This window comes from Vanessa atalanta, chromosome 2, assembly GCF_905147765.1.
Source record: "Vanessa atalanta chromosome 2, ilVanAtal1.2, whole genome shotgun sequence".
NCBI classification, from domain to species: domain Eukaryota; kingdom Metazoa; phylum Arthropoda; class Insecta; order Lepidoptera; family Nymphalidae; genus Vanessa; species Vanessa atalanta.
In genome coordinates this window covers 8,841,223-8,861,642 of record NC_061872.1, presented here as the reverse complement: position 1 = coordinate 8,861,642, position 20,420 = coordinate 8,841,223, and the positions used below count along the sequence as shown (strand labels likewise).

Below are 20,420 nucleotides of genomic sequence, written 5' to 3'. Positions count from 1 at the left end.
AGTGACAAATATTAAGTACATTATAACGATAGATGTCAGTATAAAATCAGGGAAAAGGTATAAATATTTTTAGATATTTATTAATTTTAATTAAAAACATATAATGTATAATTTTATAAAATTTCAGTTATAATAAATATTTACCTAAATAATTCTAACTTATATATAAGGTACAGTAAAAGTGGGATAAAATTTTAGGTCATTAAATGTCAATGTCAGAATTTAGAAATGTCAAAAAATCTTATAATACTTGTGTTTTTAATTTTTAAATATTTTCAGAAATAAGAACAAATAAATTATTATTAATACTCAATAAAAATCTGAAAATTACTCAGAAATCATTTTAAAATTTATGATATTGTGTCATAATTATGAAAATTGTAAAAGTATGGAAATTGGGTCTTATAAGTTACGATACGGGTTTTAAGATCCAGACATCTATAGCACGTAAACATTTGGATTCAATGAGAAAAGGAATAACTAAAAACTATGACACTTTGTTGTTAGTTGAACACAAACCTGTCTATACTGTCGGTTAGAATGTAACCTCACTTTTTATTTATCAATTTTTTGAAAAATTTTGAATGAATTTAATAATTATGGACTATGGAATGATTACCAATGTTATAAATAATAATAATATTAAACAATGTTTTGTATTTGTAAAGCTGAACACTAGAATACATTGAATAATCACACAAAAAATAACCGTAATATCTGAAATAAATCTTAACATACATTAAAAGCTCCCATTAGAACATAAGAATATTTTTGTAAACATACATTTAAGGTATCAGAGATGACACATCAAATGAAGAGATTTTAAGGTTACGCAGTTTGGGCGCTGAGTTCCGAAAGACAAACCGAGGTGGTCTCATCACATTCCATGGACCGGGACAATTAGTAGCATATCCCATTATAAACTTGAAACACTTCAGGCCAAGTGTGAAATGGTATGTTAACAGCCTAGAAGAGACTATTATACAAATGTGTGAACAATTAGGTAAGCAACTTATAATCGAATCATACTAATTTCGATAAATCTACTTGATTGAGTACTTGATTGTCAATAATTTATTAATATATAAAGCTTTAATTATCTTTTAAGCCATCCTTAATGGGGTTTTATTATTTTCATTTTCTTATTTTTAGGTATAAAAGCAGGTAGGTCACCCCATACAGGAGTTTGGGTGGAAGACAATAAAATTGCAGCTATAGGTATCCACGCATCCAGATATGTCACCACTCATGGTATATGTCTAAATTGTGACAATGACTTGTCATGGTTTAAGCATATTAAACCTTGCGGTATTGAAGATAAGGGTGTAACCTCCTTAACAAAAGAAACCGGTAGTTTGTGTAGTATAGATAAAATGACCCCAATATTTTTACATCATTTTGAAAAGGTATTTGACTGTAAGTCCGAGGAGCTAGAGACAGACACTCAACGAGAGATACTTAGTAGTGTTTATAGTAATTTGTTAATTGCATAATTTTTTTTTTATTACAATTATTATTAATATTGTTGAATATAATGCTCATAGTTGATGTTTAATTTTTAGTGACTTACTACAGTATAAAATTTGTTGAAATAAAAAGATCTAATGATTTGTACAAATTTATTTCATTTATTAAATAAAATAAAAAATAAATAGTTGTTAAGTAATTCTAAATAAATAAAGAAGAAATCTCAAGTTGGGTTAAGAGAAATATTGTTATTGTCATGTCAAATGTTTAAAAAAATTGTATGAAAATACATAATATACTTCTGTACCTAGGCCACATTTCAACAGAACCCAACTGAAAGTTCAACGAGTCATAGAAATAAAACTGTTAGCGCCTAAACTGACAGATAACAGTATATTTACAAGATTTTCTATCAATCCACATTCAAAAAAGTTGTATATAAAAGTTACAAAAACATCAATACAAGACATAAATGGACACAATTACATTAAATATTTCAACTTAATATCTAAAACACTTATCTAAAACTACGCCAATTAATTCCGCAACTAGACCAATCGCTCAAATTCAGAATAATCCCTTTAAATTCTTGGCCAAATGTTATATGAAATTTTCGGGGACTATTCCAAAAACAAATAATGAATCGGATCCAGCATCAGCTTACCAAATAATAAATGCAATTCTGAATTTATACCTAAATGCTAATTATATTCTAAATTAAAAATCGATGTCTCTATATAACATACGCATTATAGCATCGTTTAAAAATTAGTATTAGCCACATGTTGTACCTATATTCGTATACCTACTTAGAATTAATAAATGCTTTTAAATGCAATCGATTACCATCAGGTAGTTGCAAGACACGCGGTGGTTACAATACACACGAAAAATTTTCACCACGATTCTTAACTAAATGGACGGATATAATGACGTGAACGTGACATCGTGGAATTTCGAATCAGTCATTTGTATCACAAGTTCCTCAGTAAAAAAAAAGCGTTGGAACGTTACAAAATACTTGTATACCACAGATTTGTGATGTGATGGAAATTATGACATATGCTTGGGTGGTGCGAGCCACTTCCGCATGTAGTAACAGAAGATAGTGGCGATGTAGAGTAGCACCAGCAGCGCGCACGCGACGCCGAGCAGCAACACCGACGCTTTGCTGGGACAGGGCTCCACAATTGTCACTGTTTTCTCTGCAAACGTACCAAAACAAAAAAGAGAAAAATCAAAATTAATTGCATTCCTTGTAGTACATACGTCTTTCGACATTGCTTTTAATATAAAAACAGATAATATAAAAACAGAGCAGATAACGCAGATAATTTCCAAAAAAAGTTACTGACCACCAAAGTTCGTTTCGCTCGCAGTTCCACCAGGCTTATCTGAACGGAGGAAGTCGGTGCTCTGTCGCTCATCACCGAAGTCCAGGACGAGGATCTCTTGGGATATGTTCATATCTTCTTCCTGACCATGGGCTTCACCTGTCTCATTGTGAGGCAGCGAACGCTTCTTTCTTCCCCAAGACTCGATTGATTCTCTTCCCCATTCGCAAACAGCCTGAAAACAGAATTAATTGTAAAAACTACTAAGCAAATAAATAAATAAGGTATTTATGTAACTCGTAATTTAATACTTTGTTATTTTGTGTAAAGAGAATGCCTCTAAATAAGAACCGGTATGATATCGCTTATATCATCATATGTTATTAAATAAATCAGCGTAAGTGCCGATTTGACATTATGAGTATTTTAAATCAGAAAACGTAAAATATATATTTAAAGAATTGACCAATGAATACTTACTGGCTCACATGGACCAAGACAATATTTCACATTGCACTGGAATATAACACCATAAGATTCCGTGAACCTGAAAGCTTCGTACACCGATTGAAGCGCATTACCGTCGGGAATGAAGGCTGGGAATATTGATGGATCAACTGGACATCTACAAAAAAGAAATAATCTTAGTATTTTTTACTTGAGTGTTGGAATTTGTAAATAAATCTTCATTTTCGAATGGTCACATTAAATATTTTGTTGCTTATTTTAAATGTAAATACAAACCCTTCGTCGTCGATGATCTGGAAAGTGCTCTTGGAGTCCTTCGCCATCGCCACACAGCTGCGTGCAAATATGCCATAAGGAGCTGAAAAAGTAAAATTATCTTTTAAAAATGATATCAAATAATATTCATTAAAATATATATATAAACACAAATTCTAAATAATAAATAGTTCCTTAAGTAAATTTCTTTCTTTTAAAACTACTCATTTTAGTTATTAATATGTTTCGTGAAATAAAATGTAGACTAATACCTAAAGACATTCTCTATAATAACTTTAAAAGTAACAAAATAAACTTACTGTCTTCCGGAATTTCGATGCGGAAAGTGAGCTTGTCTCCAATGCGGACTGTCTCCACCTCGTGCTGGCGGCTGTCCAGAATGCGAATGCGCGGTGGTGGGGCTTCGGGAGCCGCAGTAATAGAAATCATCTCCGGGTCTCTGACGAGGCATACATAGAAATTATTCATAACTATATCAACAATTAGGGCCGGACGATGAATTAGGCTGTGCAGCAACTTTTATAAATTGAGAAATAAGGCTCCATTCAAAAAAATGTATCAATGACATGGTTGAAGCCAAATAGTGTTCTTATTTGTTATATATGTAGTAAGAAATCATGGTAATTAAGCAAAAGTAGGTAAAGCTTATTTTGTTAGAACAAAGTCCAAACTAACAAAATACGAAAACTCGGGCAAATACCACTGAGTTTTCATTATTATATTTTTCAATTTTTAATATTCTCATTCGCCACCATTAAATTCACCAACCCAGTGTGGATTGTAGCCGCGTGGTGGAAAATATTTTTGCCCAGCACTAATAAATTTATAGCCCTTTTTATTACTTGCATCATAAATAATACGGCAAAGTTGTAACATAATGACGCCTTTGAATTATACATGATCGACGAATGTATCCCGCTGAAAACGCATTAATATCTATTTATATTTTTTTAACTTTCCGCGATCGAAGCTGCTACGTGTAATGCTAGTTTAAATACACATATCGGAATCATTGACAGCAATCATGATTGTATCACACTTCGACTTAGGCTATTAAAAATCCATACGGAGTAGAAAAGCTACTGCTTATGCTCCTCACGTTTACATTCCGCACCGGTGTAGAGGAATCTAATTGTTTTATGTTTAATTCAGAACCGATATTGGGTCAATAGAATTTTATGTTCGTGTTCACATGTGTTGGTATGTGAATTACTTTACTGGCTGTTAAAGGGCAAAATTTTCCATTATTTATATAATTTTAATTCATAAAATATTAAATTTATATATAGAACTGTCACAAAATGTTGATGAGGAATTATTTCTTACGAAGCAAACATTTCACTGTGAAAGTTTTGACTGTATCTTAAATGATATGTATTCTAAGTACGTTTGCATCTAACCGTTTGTCATAGTTATTTCGCATCGTTGGCTTGAATTGCTTTAAATACAGTTTTATTATGTCGAAGTACTGTTACCGACCTGATGGGCACCATTCCAAATGTGATGTTCTTCGAACTCATGTCGTATGTACACTTCACTTTGTAGATCTTGTCCGCTTTCGTCATGACCACGCTGTGGTGCTGGAGTACGACGGTGTTGGAATATACTCCAGTCTTAAAATATACAGATAATATTAGAAATATAATTGTATAGATATAATTAGCTAATTATGTCTTTTATAAAAATTGTAATATTTGTGAAGATAACTTTATAAAAATAATCTACATTTCTTTAAGTATATTACTTTTTAAGATTATGTGTAAATAAATACATAATAACACTATTTTAATATAAATAAATTTATACGTCAAACGTAAATGTAAGTTAAAACTTTTATATCGACTAAATGAATCTAATTACTGAAATCAACTTACAACACTCTGCGTATTACAATCCTGTCCTGCCATTGTAAGGTCCAATCTGAATAGATCACTATTAACCACATCTATGTTGCATGTTTCCGATCGACCCAAAGCGTAGATCCTCCCGTTAAAAGGCTTATTCGTACGAACTTGCACGGCAATTCTAGTATCTTTGCAATGGACGGAGACTGAAATAATTACCAATATTAGTCATTAGCATCGACTGGATGCAGAAAATTACAAGTTCTCGTTGATAGGTAATTACCGTCATAGCAGGTTCCAGTCTTGTCACAATTGGCGTCATTTCTCGTCAGGTTACTCGACATGTTAGTATCTTGATGATGTTCTATTGTGACAGGCAGTTCTCCGCTCGGATTGGCAGCTGGCTCTACAAATAGAATACAAAGAATTTAACTACAAGACTTTTTAAGGCTGGGATGTATTTTTAGAACTTTGATTAGCAACAAACGGATGCGTTCGACATGTACGATCATAATCGATAGAAGATTGCGGCAATGGACGATTCCAAGTGTAACGTGGGTACTGTAATTACTGAGCAACGTAAAGCTCGCCGCTTCGAGCAATTCTAGATTTTTCACACGCAATTGATAAGTACTGCATACTTAGAAGCTTTTACATTCGCTCTGGGTTGATACTACAGAACACCATCGTTGCTTTAATATGCCATTATATTGTGATTTACTTCATGTCGCCAGTTTAAATTATTCTGACGTTGCGTACATCAACGGAAATCATTATAATATTCGTACCTCACACAGAGATATCATTCAACTTATCACATACATAAAACATTTATTAAGGAAAACTGTGCATATGATATATGTATGTATCCGTAGAAAAACACGATTACAATTAAAAATTATGTCTAGTGAATGTAATTGAAATAGGTACCAACTTTTTACTTGGAAATCAAATAAAAAGTATTCTAACAACATTGTTTCAGAATTTCCGTTGTCGAAGAACTGTAAATAAAGGGTGCTAATGATAGAATCAGTAAGCGGAACGCCGGCTCGTGAACCGTCTCGAATCGATTCGTTAGCTTGATGCCAATGTTTCGTATAAGCCATGTCACCAACCAATCAAATGACGTTAAGCGATTTAGGCCGTTGACCGGTCAGACAAAGGTCTGTCTTTTGGCCAAGGCAAAGTCATCATTAAAAAAAAACAAGACATGAATAGCTACTAATAGCGATATTTAAAACATGCTTTTTTTACAACAACAACCTTTTTTATACAAAGGCTAAAACGAACACTATGATTTATGCGTTATTTATTTATTTTATTGCTATTTTAAATACAATAATGGTATATAATTAAGGACGTTACAGCTTTGAAATTCGTAAATAAGTTTCGTCTTAATTAACCGTTCCAATATATTATTTTTGTATTAAACGTGCACTTAGCAATAATAAAAATGTCGTATAATTATTTTTATTGTTGAAGAATTTTTTATTATGCAATAAAACAAGAAAGAATATTATGCTTTCGTTAATATGTGAAAAATTCCCTGAATATTATTACATTTTTTCCACCAGTAAATATTACGTTATAGTGAGTAATTTGCATTCATTATACATAAATATAAGATGATTTGCATTAATCTATGTTATAAACGTGGAGTTTGTATGGTGGAAGGCGCTAATCTCAGGAACTACTGGTCTAATTTGAATATTTCTTTACCCATTACAGAAAAGGTGGTCTTTGTAACCTTTCAAGGTTCAGAAAGATTATAAGCTTATAATTTTGCATTATGCATATAACTAAGCCTGTTTGTATAACTTTGAACACGGGTGTAACCGCGAGTCATATCGAATAATAAAAATCATCTACAACGTAATTAAAACGTGACATTTTTTAGCGAAAAATAAATCAGCTGAAACTTTTATCACCGATAATAATGAATTGTAATAACTGTATACATTGAACTATTCAAATTACGTGATAGTTGAATTTGTTTATAAATATTAAAAAAAAAAAAGTCACTTATTTCGTGAAAATGTTTAATAAATGGTTATTGACAAAATTAATTAAATTAAGCAAACGCTTTATAATATATAGGTATGAAAAATAATCTTATATTGTTCCTGGTTATGTTAGATGGAGAAATTATTACACAAATACCTAACAAATGGACACCCGGAGCTATAAAGTTTTTATTATAATTGTTGCGCACGTAAAACCTATTCTCAGGCTTGTATTTTCTAGATGAATGTCGATGACATTACTGCTTTTTCCGTTTGTAACGCTTCAGTAGCTGAAATGAATTTTTCCCACGCTTATAACTCTATGAAATTAAAATACATATTTTTAGCATTTAAAAATCTTAATGAAATATTATTGGCCACGATAAGAGCGTAGATTTTTCTTAAAGAAGAAAGGAATGAGGTATATGTTTTTTGTTCAATAATGTCGCAGCTGACCTCGAAATAATCTCTTTAAAAGCGGAGAGTGAACAAAACAGTCATGATTTTTATTTATAGACCGCTTTGCTCTAGAAGATACCATTTTTCGTACGCTATCGGACGATTATATTACATTCGTACCTCAATAGTTTTGTTATCATCTTTTTCGACGCTCAAAAAATCTTTTGAAATCACCTTACATTTGAAAGTAGGTTAGTCGTAGTTTTTATACAAACGATCATCGCGTTACAAAAGAAAATTCCCCATTTTGTTAACTTTAACTATTTCGCCGTTAGGTATGTTAAAGCTACGGATTATGAATAGCCGTACAATATTATTGGTCTATTATTTAACTAAGTATAACAGTTATTCTATTCTCTCTGTATATGGAATGACGATTGTAACGCGATACAATCTAATCGCTTTTAAAATTAACGCTATTACACTCAACGCAATTCTCCAGTTGAATTGCTGATTGTTCACCGGATTTTATTTAACATTCATGTTCATTTCAATTAACGATTGCAGAGCAAAATATAGAACTATTTTTTTTATTTGAATATTAAGAATTTACAAACAAACAAACAGCCGAGATGACCCTGTGATTAGAACGCGTGCATCTCAACCGATGATTGCGGGTTCAAATCCAGGCAGGCATCACTGAATTTTCATGTGCTTAATTTGTGTTTATAATTCATCTCGGCTCGGCGGCGAAGGAAAACATTGTGAAGAAACCTGCATGTGTCTAATTTCAACGAAATTCTGCCATATATGTATGCCACCAGCCCGCATTGGAGCAGCGTGGTGAAATATGAACATCCAAACCTTGTCTTCAAAAGGAGAGGAGGCTTTAGCCCAGCAGTGAGAAATTTACAGGCTGCTAATGTAATGTAATATCCTCTTTATGTCTCTTTAATTCATTATTAAGTTTGAAAAGCTTACTTGATTCTGTAAGTTAGAACAACTTCAGAATGCATTAACAGTTACGGCGACTTTATTTATAGAAGACGTCAAAGATAATACCGTTGCATTTTCATAGAAATCCAGTTAACTTAGTTTATAGAAAAAAATAATATATGAGATACTTGACAACATCTGAATTAACAGTTAGCTACTGTTACGCAATGAATATTAATAGGATGACCATATTTTAAAAGCATTCGTATCCAGTTTGACTTGTCAATAAAAGTCGTTTACCTAGTTCAAGTAATTACTGCCTTCTGAAACATCTCGACCTCCTTCAAACTGTAGTCAGCTTCCTGATAGATTAAATATGTTTATTTTAAAGTGTCTATGATTATACGTTTATATATATGCATAAACGTAACAGCATGTAAACTGTTTCCCCGGCTGGGATTAGGCCTCTCTCCGTTTGAAGATCGCATCTTATTCGTACGATGCTCCATTGCAGATTGATGAATAAGCATGTGACAGATTTTCGTCTAATACACGGTTTCCGCGTATTTCCGCAAGGTTTCCGCACAACGTTTTCTTCTACTACACTTACTAAACACGAGATGAATTATAAACACAAATTAAGCACATGAAAATACAATTGTGCTTTTTTCATTCAGATTTTTTGATTAAGATTCAGATGTTCATACCAAATTTTACGAAAATTAGTAGGTATTATTTATATTTGGAATGTTTTTTTTTAAATTAAACATCGCTAACTATGAACTACTTCTGCGAAAGTTTCAAGTTTAAATTCCCATGTTAATATTCTTAACTACATATAATAAACTAAACTTTTACTGAGTAAATCCAGATAAAATAAAACTGCAATTCTATACGTATCGACAGGCACGTTTAAGGAGCAAGTTACTATACTATCCCTTTTATTTATTACCTACACGACGAGATAGAGAACTAAAAAATAAACATATTGAATTTCTCGACCGTGACTTTTTTCCATTCAGTTTCGAATTCACACTATCGGAATCATTTAACTTTCTTCTATCGTTTACATATTAAGGTATAAAAATGTATCTCATCTGTGCTTTTAAAAATAGCAAACTTATCAATTGAACTGGTGCTCGTAAAAAAAGTATTTATAGAAGTAAGTACATAATGGTATAAAGACTAGACACACGCTGTACAACACTAAACTGTAATCATACGTCGAGCTATATACATAAGGGTAGTATTACGTACATGTCAATAACTGGCTCCTATAATCGCAGCCAGTGACCTGTATTACGAGTAGTTAAGAGAAGCTCAGACAAGGTCGCTGGCTTATGTTAAACGTGTAATATCATTAACACATAATGGAAAATGGAAAAAAAAAATTTAAACGGCGACGATCTATAAATTATTTTTTATGTAATGAAAGCAGAATTTAATGGTCTCTCACGTTGCGATATCCGTAAAAAAGGTTTTATTAATATAAAAATAGTTAAGGAATGCATTGTGACAAGCATTTAATGAATTAATGAATGTGTTATGATCGTTCATAAATTTGAAAAATCACAAATTCTATAATTACTTCCTCTGCGTTGCTTTAAAATTGAAGAATATATTTTTACGTTAATAATTATTATACAACATATACTTTTAAGAGATATTGGCTTGATTTTAGTCTTGCGGTAATCTTAATAGCTCTTTGTAATATTATGTCAGAAAGTATTAAAGTAGTAATCGTCTATTGGATCAGGGCTATCCGGCTGGATCGCCCTACACTGATTACTACTACGGAGTTACATATGTATATAGAGTATTAAGAGATATACGATATTAAAATCCATATCATAATTAGTATGATAATTGTACATATTAACCAAACATTCGCGTCACTAGAAGTCTTATATTATATAATGATAAATTCTGTTCCCATTTTATCATACTCATAAAATCCGCTCTACCTTTCAGATATTAGCAATTCTATTTATACAATCGCTTAAACTTATAGCTTTGGCTGTTAAACTATAAACTACAATTATTTGATTGATAAATAAATGATTATTTATAACGTAATCGTTATTATTGTTATACATACGATGGATGGAGCGGACACTGACCTGTATTACTGGTTGCAAGGCCTTGCAAGGCCATTAGATTGTTGCCAAGTGAGCTAGGTTCGTTAAATGTATTCTATGGTCGGTAAATTACTGTGATATACTTGTACAATGAGTACGAATGTAAGTTACTTGCATAATTTTTTATGCTCTATGATTTCATTTTTTTTCTACGGTTACTTATTTTATTGGATATTCCGATTTAATGAAATAATCCCACATAATAATATACTTGCCACCATTCCACGCGGTCCTGATTTTTAAAGTAACTACTTTTAATTTGTATACAATCTTAATATTCATAATTTTATGTAAATTAATATATATACTTTATGAATAATATGGTTCTAGGCGCTAAAAATTGAACTGTTATTCAAAACTTATATTGTTAACTGGCTCACAAAAAATGCTCCTTTAATATTAATATTTTATAATAACCAAAGAATCAGTTTTGCATACCTTCTCGTATATAATCAATTTGTCATTCCGTGCGCTGAAAATTAAGTATCGACACACAATCAACTGTTGTCAACGTTCTAAATCTATCTCGATTCAATTACAGCTGAATTAGGACTGGAGCAAGACGGAGCCGAGCTCTCGGGCGCCGCAAAAACTAATTTTCAATTTCGTGTACCACCACCGTTAGAAGGCACGCACGAGCGACGCCGCCGACGCTCGCTATAGATTTTTTTGCACTAAAATGCAACTGTTGCCGTGACTCAGCTTATTTTATATTGTAAACATAACCAAATTATGTCGACATGTAATAGATAGTGATGCCCCTTTTCATCTCTAATTCGATCAATTTTGGTTCAATGTCGAACTTTATTCAATTACGAGACATTGATTACCGATATTAGATAATATAGTTTTATTGCAATTACGTTTCTCATTATGCTGGAGGAAGTCTAGGGAATTGGATTCAAGTAACGGTTTAAGGTGTATCGATATATATAATATTATTCAGTGTTCGGTGAACCTGGCCTTTAGCAATAGATGGCAATCTAAATGTCGTAACATCGGGTCCACGTAATGGAGTAGCTTTCCAGACTTTCTTATAGCGGAACCTAACTGTTGTATCCTCAATCTACGCCTCTATTTACATTGTTCCAAGCTATTTCATTTAAATATTTTTATAAGTATCAATAACATAAAAAATAGTTGAATATTTTACGTTGACATGGTCATATAAAATTAGTTTTTTATATGATTTAGTAAAGAATGACTTCCTACTCATATAAATGTCACCTTGCTTGTCAACTAAACTCGCAAGTTAAGTTGTAACTCTTTACAATGCTAGTAACATTCGTTGAGACTAAAATTTCAGTCATGTTTATGGTGTAATAATATTTACGCATATGATTGAAGGTGCACATAATTCTTAAAAGCAAATTAAAATAGTACCGTGAGTATGAATATGTCTTTGCAAATCTTATGGTATTAAATTATTTAATATTATGAAGTTCTCCTTGGAAAATGAGATTGAATTGTTTATACCAATCAAGTAATTGAAAGTTGTTAGCTTATTTAAAGCTCGCGATAGTTATCCACAAGTTCAGTCAACTGGGCCAGCTCTAGTCATGTCGTATTACAAAAGCACTGCGTCACAATTCGCCAGCTCTATCTTTACTCCCAACTATGCTCGATCGCTATTGACCCTGACCCTAGTTGCTGGCAACATTAACCTGCGTTTATCTCTATCTAGCTATATTCATGATATCGCCGTTGCGCGATAAATATTATCATAAATTCTACAACAATCCTTCGATGATTTAAGCTGTTATTTAGTATTTATAGTAAATTTACAACAGTAACTTTATAAGTTCACGAAGTTCAACGAAATTATTTGCAATAACATTTATTTCATTCTATATTTGAAATTGTTCTTTTTTTTTAAATGATAAAAAATAATCCGTTGACTACTTTAAAACCGTAATTTAACTTTTTAATTTGATGTGACGGCTAAAATTTTGAATATTTCACCCGTATTAAAAATGGTTTATTATACACAGAGTCATTCCCACGAACGAGTTAGGTGAGAAGTTATGTTTAATTATTCTCTTTAACCGTAGTTTCCGTGCAAGATTACGGTGCATTAATGAACTCATTACCATTTATCTTGACGTTTCGGTTTTGATCTGTACTGTTATTTATTATAAATAAAACTAAAAATTGTATTTAGGTTATCGTATGTAAGTATCATACATATACGAGTACATTATTTCCGTCTGTATTTTTATCAATATCTTTAAATTCATAACGGAAACTGTTAAATCGTGTCAATATTTTCTGCTTTATTTTTGAGGCAAAGATGCAATTAATTATTCCGTTCTTTTTATATGACTTCACATAAAACACAAGATACTGACTTTTACTTTTACTTTACATGAAATTTTAAGAAAATTAGTGTTGCTACTTGTAAATTTAAATAATTTGCTTCAGCCGATAGTACTAGGTAGAAATAAATAGCAGTTAACCAAAGCCTTATTCAGTATAGAAAATGTTTTGAGTAGTACATCTGTATTTATTTTTTAATCTAACAGTGTTTATTATACCATTTATAAGCAAATTTAGATTTAATTAGAAGGCACAAATATTGTCAGTATTTTTTTATAATTTTACACATTTTCTTCGAACATTAAACTCAAAATGGATAGTATAGTCATTCGCCCCTACATGGATTTAAGCAACGTGTCTGACTCATGAATAAAGTAGTGTAATACCAAAATGCTATTTCAAGTCCATATCGTTGGTCTGTTCGTGCTACTGGAAAACAATTTCTGTAGTGCACAAACGTGGACCGTTAATTGCGGACCACCGAGGTCGCTATTGTCAGTCGTGATATCAATGCTGTGGTCGGGCTGGAACTAATTTTTGTACGTGTACACATTTACTCATAGTTCTTCCAGGGATCTTTTTATTATACTTTTTTAATTGGTCTAAATAATATACCCGTATTACAATAAGCAAGTGTTCCTAAGGATATATTTTGATATAGTATTGGTATTCTATATTTATAGAGATTTATTTTACCAGTTTAAGTTTAGGCTATACTAGGGTAAGAACTTAAACGATACATCTTACAAGCACCCAAATTACCGTACACTTTTTTTTTCAAGATTTTTTTAACATATAGTTAATATGAAATAAAAAATGAAAATTGACTCAATTCTCTCATACCTTTGCCAGTGATTTATTATCTTGGCTATGAATTGTAATAGACTTCAAAATGTTGCCAACGATAAAAAAAAATCGAGGGTAGCAAACATTTTTAATCCCGCTTCCCGGTTGTATGTCACCCAGCACATAACATATTATGAATAAACTGTTTAACCATAGTAAATTAAATGAATCTCTCACGATTAAGGTTTTATTCAATCATTTATACAGTGTCTACTCCGAAGAAAAAATTCAATAGCAAATCACATCTCCAATCTAAGAAGGGACAACCTAAGTACAGACAACCAATTAAAAAAACGTACAATCGAGTCGGAAATACTTTATTTGCTCTCAGAAATAGCTCTATGTTATTGTTTTCTTTCAAATGCGCAATTCCTACAGCAAGAAGTCACGGTGCCTGATATAGAGAACAAGTTTGCACTGGCTTATACATTTTATCCACGTATCTAGTGATTCAGAGACACATCCGGGATTTGCGCGTTAAAAATATTAATTGCTCAATGCTACGCTTATTCATTGAAATGGATGATAATCATATTAAATAGATTGAAAAGCTGTGATTATTTCATCCTATCAATTAATAACATAACTTATCCATACATTGCACGAAGCATGAGAATCTTTAATTATAATTTAGATATAATTTGATTTCCTTGACGCAGGCAACGCTTCACCAATCAGCCAATAATGTAAAGGCGAGAATAACTGTTAAAATTGTTTGTTTATTTAGTATCTCAACACACATAAATCACTGAACTGTTGGTGCTGAAATTTAACATAAATTGTAGTATAGGTAAGGACACATAGACGACGACGGAGTCGCATCAAGAATTTTGTTACTTGAAACTCTGTTAATTAATAAATATCTTCCGTCTTCCTTCGAGCAATGGAAAATACGACGTTCATTTTATCAACAACTATATCCTTTAAGTAATTGACAGAACAAAGCTTCTATTAAGTCCCTTGATTCAGTTACGTCAAGTATAAAATAAGACATAGCTAGTTAGTAGCAACTAGTAAACCGTCTCCATAGATAACTATAGGCAAGTTAAGTATTGGCTTTGCGAGGAATCACCAAGCAGTCGAGAGATGACTTTTAAATTCCATATTATTCAATGAATATCACTTATCATGTAATCTTATGCAATTAAGTAGTATAATGTCATACAATTGTTTATAATATTTATTTTATTGGATTACATTATTAACCAACTGGTTTACTTCATGTGTCTATTTTAAATATATTAATGTAATCAGAAGATCTTGTAATTGATTCTATTCGTACGCATTCTTCTCGTTTAAAGAGAACGCAAAATACTATCATCTCTTTAAAATCTTTATTATTAATAGTGATAATTATATATGAGCTAGCTTAAGCTATTAAAGAATCGATGTTTAATGTATGGCTTACTTCCAGAAGCGATTAATATTGTAACGCGTAAACAAACATTGAGTAATGGGCTCGTAGCATGGTTCTGTTGCCAAATTACTCGTAAAAAATTGTTTGATACATGTTTTACTAAACAAGCTGTGATATGAAATTGAAGATATAATTAAGAATTGACTACAAATGTTAACCAAAGATAGTAAAATAATAAAAATAAAAAAAAGAATTAATAAGCTAGTCCGAGAAAATTAAATCCTTTATTCTTTTCGAAGTTTTGGTAGATATTATACTGATTATTTGCTGATCGTAATTTAATCGTATTTATTAATGCAAAGTCTATCTCGTTAAAATCGGCTCGTCAGATACTTAGTAACCGCAAAAACCCGGCGCCAATGACTGCAAAATATCTCATTAATTATCACTATGATTAAGTATTGCCAGGTTTTTATACTTATTATGGAGTCACATAAAATATTAATAATATTAATGTAGAAGAAAGTTTTTCAAAAGCATGGTGTAAACGATTTCTATAAGAAATAAGGTTTGATAGTTATTAAATCAAACGACAAAGAAAATCTTGTCGAAATTTTTTTGTCTCATTTCGACATCAAAAAAGGACGAAATTTTCAATTCGTTTGTACATATTTATAACAAATATTATAAATATTTATAACTTTTTAATGAACCAATCTTGATGATTCATTTATGTTGATCTAAAGTGGTCATATGTAGTGGTCTTATTATCAATTGAAGCATACTTTGAGGGAATTTTTCTTCGACAACATTATTATTATTTTTTGAAAATATTTTTGAATTTCTTGTATACATTCATACGTAAATGTCGAAAATGATCGCACATTTTTGTGTATTACGAATAAAGGCATGAAGTTGAAATTGATATTCACTAAATATGTGCTCAAAAATAGTCAAATTTCTCAAAACATAAATAGTAAATTTCAATGACGACAATTCAAATCCAACGGCTTCATTCGTATTTTTTACGGCGTTTATGATGTATTAAGTAAAACTACTCACTCTCACAGAAGTTCTCGAAATATTTTCCAATGGGTTCCCCATCATCGATCAACGGCCTTTCGGCATTTAGATAAGCTGAGGGTCCGTCTGGCAGCGTGTTGTGATCGAGATGATAAAGACGGCAGTTGTATGTTGCTGAGTGCGGTGCACCGAGGTACAAGAAGGAGCGACATAAGAACTCTGATTCAATTTCACAAGCGAGCCTGCAAGCTGACTCTGATGTCACCTGTTAAAAATAACCTTATTGAAGAAAGAGAAAAATAAAAGAGCAATCTACCTCTGATACCAGAGATTAAACAGAACAGTTTAGAATTGCAAAAAATATTATCCAATTACCGTTTAGCTGTGGCTAATGTCATTAATTGATAAGAGTATGAGGTTTCAAAAAAAATGATAAAATATAAATTCATATGAAAATATTTCTAAGCCACGGGAAACTCAGTATCGACCCTGATTATATCGAATTATTTAATGTATAATACAAAAAAATGTACAAAGACACGGGTCGTCTACAAATCTTCCAATAAACGGTTAAAGCTATAACAAAATTCCTTTTCTTATATACCTGTAGCTCCTTGTCCGTGTAGTAGTGCAAGCCAGCGTACTGCGCTACTTTATCCTCGGCGACTCCCACACGCGGCGCGGTAAATATTCTCGATCCTTTGCACGCCTGCGACGCCTTCAGGCACAAGTTCTGTACGACCACACAGATATCACTTAAAACACGTAATGGTGATAAACACTGTTTATTTACCCTAACAGCCAAGTGCGAATGTGTTGAGAACGTTCGAAGAATCGTTTTAGTGAATAACTAGACCAACAATTGTGTTAATGTGTTTCGTTGGAAGGAAATCTAGGTTGGAAATTGATGCTACTTTGTATTTAAAGTATGGCTTCGTATTTAATTCGAACGTGTTCAACTTACATATACTCTGTTATTGGCATATTACCATAATTGTATGCAGTAAGTTTCACAATCGGATTACTATTCAATCTAATATTTAGCATTTTCGATTAGAGCCTTGTAATAAATTTATACTTGATATATTCATAATTTATTTAAACAGAATGATATATTGACAAAAATAAGCCATACATTTGTCATATCCCAATAAGTAATAAATCTGGAAGGAGCGTTTAAAAATTCAACGCAGCGGGGAATAAATCCCTTATCAGACGGAAAAAAGATCTCAAGATACACTGCGAATTAAATTATCTAAGACTGGTAGGTACTGAGAAAGTCGTACGTCAGAGATGCGTTTACAACTAACATTTAATATGATAATTATATGCTAATACGTGTCTAGATGAGTGTGAATAGATAGACTTTTCAGCTAATTCAATTAGGTATATTTATAAGTAATCGCATATTTTTAAGGGATCGTAGGTATTTTTCCATTCTTACCTCAAAATAATCAGCTCCGGGTGTATCAACGAGTTGGACGAACGGCTGCGCGGTGCGTCGGTCGGAATCACTGAGTGCGCATCTCATACTTCCGTATTCATACTCCGCAGACCGACATGGGAACTTTTTCTGTCGTAATAAAATGAACACTTGAATAATTCTTAAGTAAATAAAAAATGTATGTATGTTCCACACGGATATTTCTCGTTAGGTTTGTTTATTCATATACGCAACCGGTTAAACCTTTGTAAATTGCGTTAATATTTTCTAAAACACGCAACTTGTATCTATCAAAAAATATACATATGTAATTTAAAACCAAAATTACTTTAATTTCTTTTTTTTTTAATTAGGTTTCATTCCATTTTTGGCATAAAACAACTTAATAGAAAACATGTTAGACAGGATTCAGTCTTATTATAAAGTAATTTAACAAAATAATATGATATTTCATAAAAGGCACACGAACAAACAAAAGACACTTTGCACTAAAGCGGTGCCATAAAGTTGTAATCGATTTTCCATAAACTTACAAAGTCTCAAAGGCATAGTCACTGCACTCAATAAAGCCCGTATCACTTTCCTGTATCTCTCGATGTGGAACGGGGCCGTAAAATATAAATTGAATAGATACAATGAAAAGATACATTGAAAAGGCGTTGCGTTTATAAGTTGTCGATATACAAACCGCCTCGAACAAAACGCTCATGAAAATAATGGTATGGGGGTAATTTTGTGTAATTGGACCCTTTACCTCATTGAGGCAAGCAGCGAGGCAGGCCTCCTTGGTGGAGGTGTAGATTATGCTATTGTCAAGCCCCCGAAGCGACTTGCCTGGCACTCTTTCAAATGCCCAAGGCCGCAAGCACACGCCTTCCGATCTCACTTGAAGTTTCACCATGTAGTACGTGTTAACGGAACGCTGCAAAAAAAGTATTATATTATTCTTCATGAACCTAATTTATTTTTCCCATATTATATTATTGCTTGAACCAAAACGTTTTTATTACTAATTTATTAAATTACTTTATATAAATAAATTATATTTAACGTTCTCGCTTCCGTATTCTAGTCTTTAAATATCTTATTTTACGATCTTTATAGGGTATAATAAAAGGAATACTATTCCTAACTTTTATTGTTCGTATACAACAAGATATAAAAGCTATCTCATATCAAAGCTAAAACCAGCTTCGTAAGTAACGAGTGTCCACGCCACGTAACAAAACTCGTACCCACGCGTGCAACGTCCTTTTATTTTCATTCTTGCATAAAATAAACAAAAGACGTAATGTGCCGAGATGCATCACTTAACACGTAATTTATTGTTGGCCCGCTCATTAGCTCTGAAAGCGAATAACGGATTATCCGAGCTACTGTATACTTCAATACGGGATCTGATAGAGGTTTCTATTTTCTCTATAAATCTTATGCCGCAGCGAAATAATCGCAATATCGAAGGTTCTCGATGAACACTCGTGTGGGTAATACCTACCTATACTAATAATAGTGTTACAAATCTAAAATCTCTAAACCAAGGGCGCCTCATATTATCTTGGATCTGTTAAACGCTAATAAATAAAGTCTTCTGTCGGAGAAACTTTTGAAAATAATTTATTTCTACGAAATGAAATATTCTCTAGTACTATGAATTAATAGCTGTAATGTATTGAAGATATATCAACAACTCTAGAACGTTGAACGTTTAATATATGTATGTACGAATACAAATATTCAATGTTAAATAATTATAACTCATGCTGGGACATTGCTTTTCCTGAATCCTAAGGCTCGTTAACCGATTTAATCTGAATTGTTAATATAATCTCGGCCTAGCAACACTAATTGGCAGTGTCTAGGGCAAGGAATAAACTAGTCTAGATACCCCCCTCTATATGTATTCGACTATAAAGTTACGCGGCAACTGCTGGGATAGAATTCATCATCATCATCAATTCATCGCTGCTCTTTTTATCGATTTATTATATCTTGATAAATGAGAAATATTATCTTTAATTTATATGACACTTGTTAGATTATAAATTCTTTAAGTAATTATAATAAAGTATGCCAATCGATTAATAATATAATATTGCCTATTAGTATCGGAATACGCTTATGCTTATGCTTATAAAGCTTTTGCCTTATAATAAACACAAAGATTTGTCAGAACAGTAAACTAAGTGACTATTAACTTCCAAACGAATATAACAATTTTGTCATATTTTGACTGAATCTCATGAATTATTTTATAAGATTGTAAAAATAAAATTCAAGTTAGAGCGTAGTAGTGAAGCTTAGAAAAAAATTCTTGAAATATAAAATAAATTATTTATATGACTTACATTCAAAATGAAACATGAATGTTTAAAAAAAAAACTTATTTTATTTTACAAAAGAAACGTATATAATATTCCTTATAAAAAGAAATCTGGTATAAAACAAATTTAAAAATATAAATATTTAAAGTTACCTGTGGTGTGGCCATGGGATTATTTGCTTGAGTGTCGTTCTGGAGCAAGCAGCGTGTTTCTTGTACAGGGGTTAAGGGATTGAGCACGAAACTGTA

At 31.9% G+C, this 20,420-nt stretch overlaps 2 protein-coding genes across 3 annotated transcripts in view; one reads left to right on the top strand and one right to left on the bottom strand.

The window, feature by feature from the left end:
- The first annotated feature begins 289 nt into the window (after positions 1 to 289).
- LOC125072768 (putative lipoyltransferase 2, mitochondrial) lies at positions 290 to 1,559 on the top strand. 2 transcript variants are annotated; one of them, XM_047683459.1, is made up of 3 exons: positions 290 to 534; positions 791 to 1,003; positions 1,153 to 1,559. In XM_047683459.1, exons 1-3 carry the CDS (start codon positions 372 to 374, stop codon positions 1,491 to 1,493), a joined length of 717 nt encoding a protein of 238 aa, XP_047539415.1. In that variant the 5' UTR covers positions 290 to 371; the 3' UTR covers positions 1,494 to 1,559. The 2 variants fall into 2 exon arrangements, with proteins under 2 accessions (XP_047539415.1, XP_047539423.1); XM_047683467.1 differs by having other exon boundaries at positions 407 to 502.
- A 207-nt stretch (positions 1,560 to 1,766) lies between these two features.
- LOC125071826 overlaps positions 1,767 to 20,420 on the bottom strand; it is a 52,160-nt gene continuing 33,506 nt past the window's right edge. The window contains exons 5-17 of the mRNA XM_047682223.1: positions 20,325 to 20,415; positions 18,606 to 18,773; positions 17,852 to 17,980; positions 17,012 to 17,140; positions 16,447 to 16,672; positions 5,673 to 5,795; positions 5,420 to 5,595; positions 5,025 to 5,158; positions 3,845 to 3,984; positions 3,546 to 3,627; positions 3,282 to 3,426; positions 2,823 to 3,036; positions 1,767 to 2,672 (exon numbers count right to left, since the gene is read on the bottom strand). Of these exons, the coding sequence (XP_047538179.1) occupies positions 2,521 to 2,672; positions 2,823 to 3,036; positions 3,282 to 3,426; positions 3,546 to 3,627; positions 3,845 to 3,984; positions 5,025 to 5,158; positions 5,420 to 5,595; positions 5,673 to 5,795; positions 16,447 to 16,672; positions 17,012 to 17,140; positions 17,852 to 17,980; positions 18,606 to 18,773; positions 20,325 to 20,415 (1,909 nt within the window). The 3' untranslated portion in view covers positions 1,767 to 2,520. The remainder of the gene's footprint in view (positions 2,673 to 2,822; positions 3,037 to 3,281; positions 3,427 to 3,545; positions 3,628 to 3,844; positions 3,985 to 5,024; positions 5,159 to 5,419; positions 5,596 to 5,672; positions 5,796 to 16,446; positions 16,673 to 17,011; positions 17,141 to 17,851; positions 17,981 to 18,605; positions 18,774 to 20,324; positions 20,416 to 20,420) is intronic.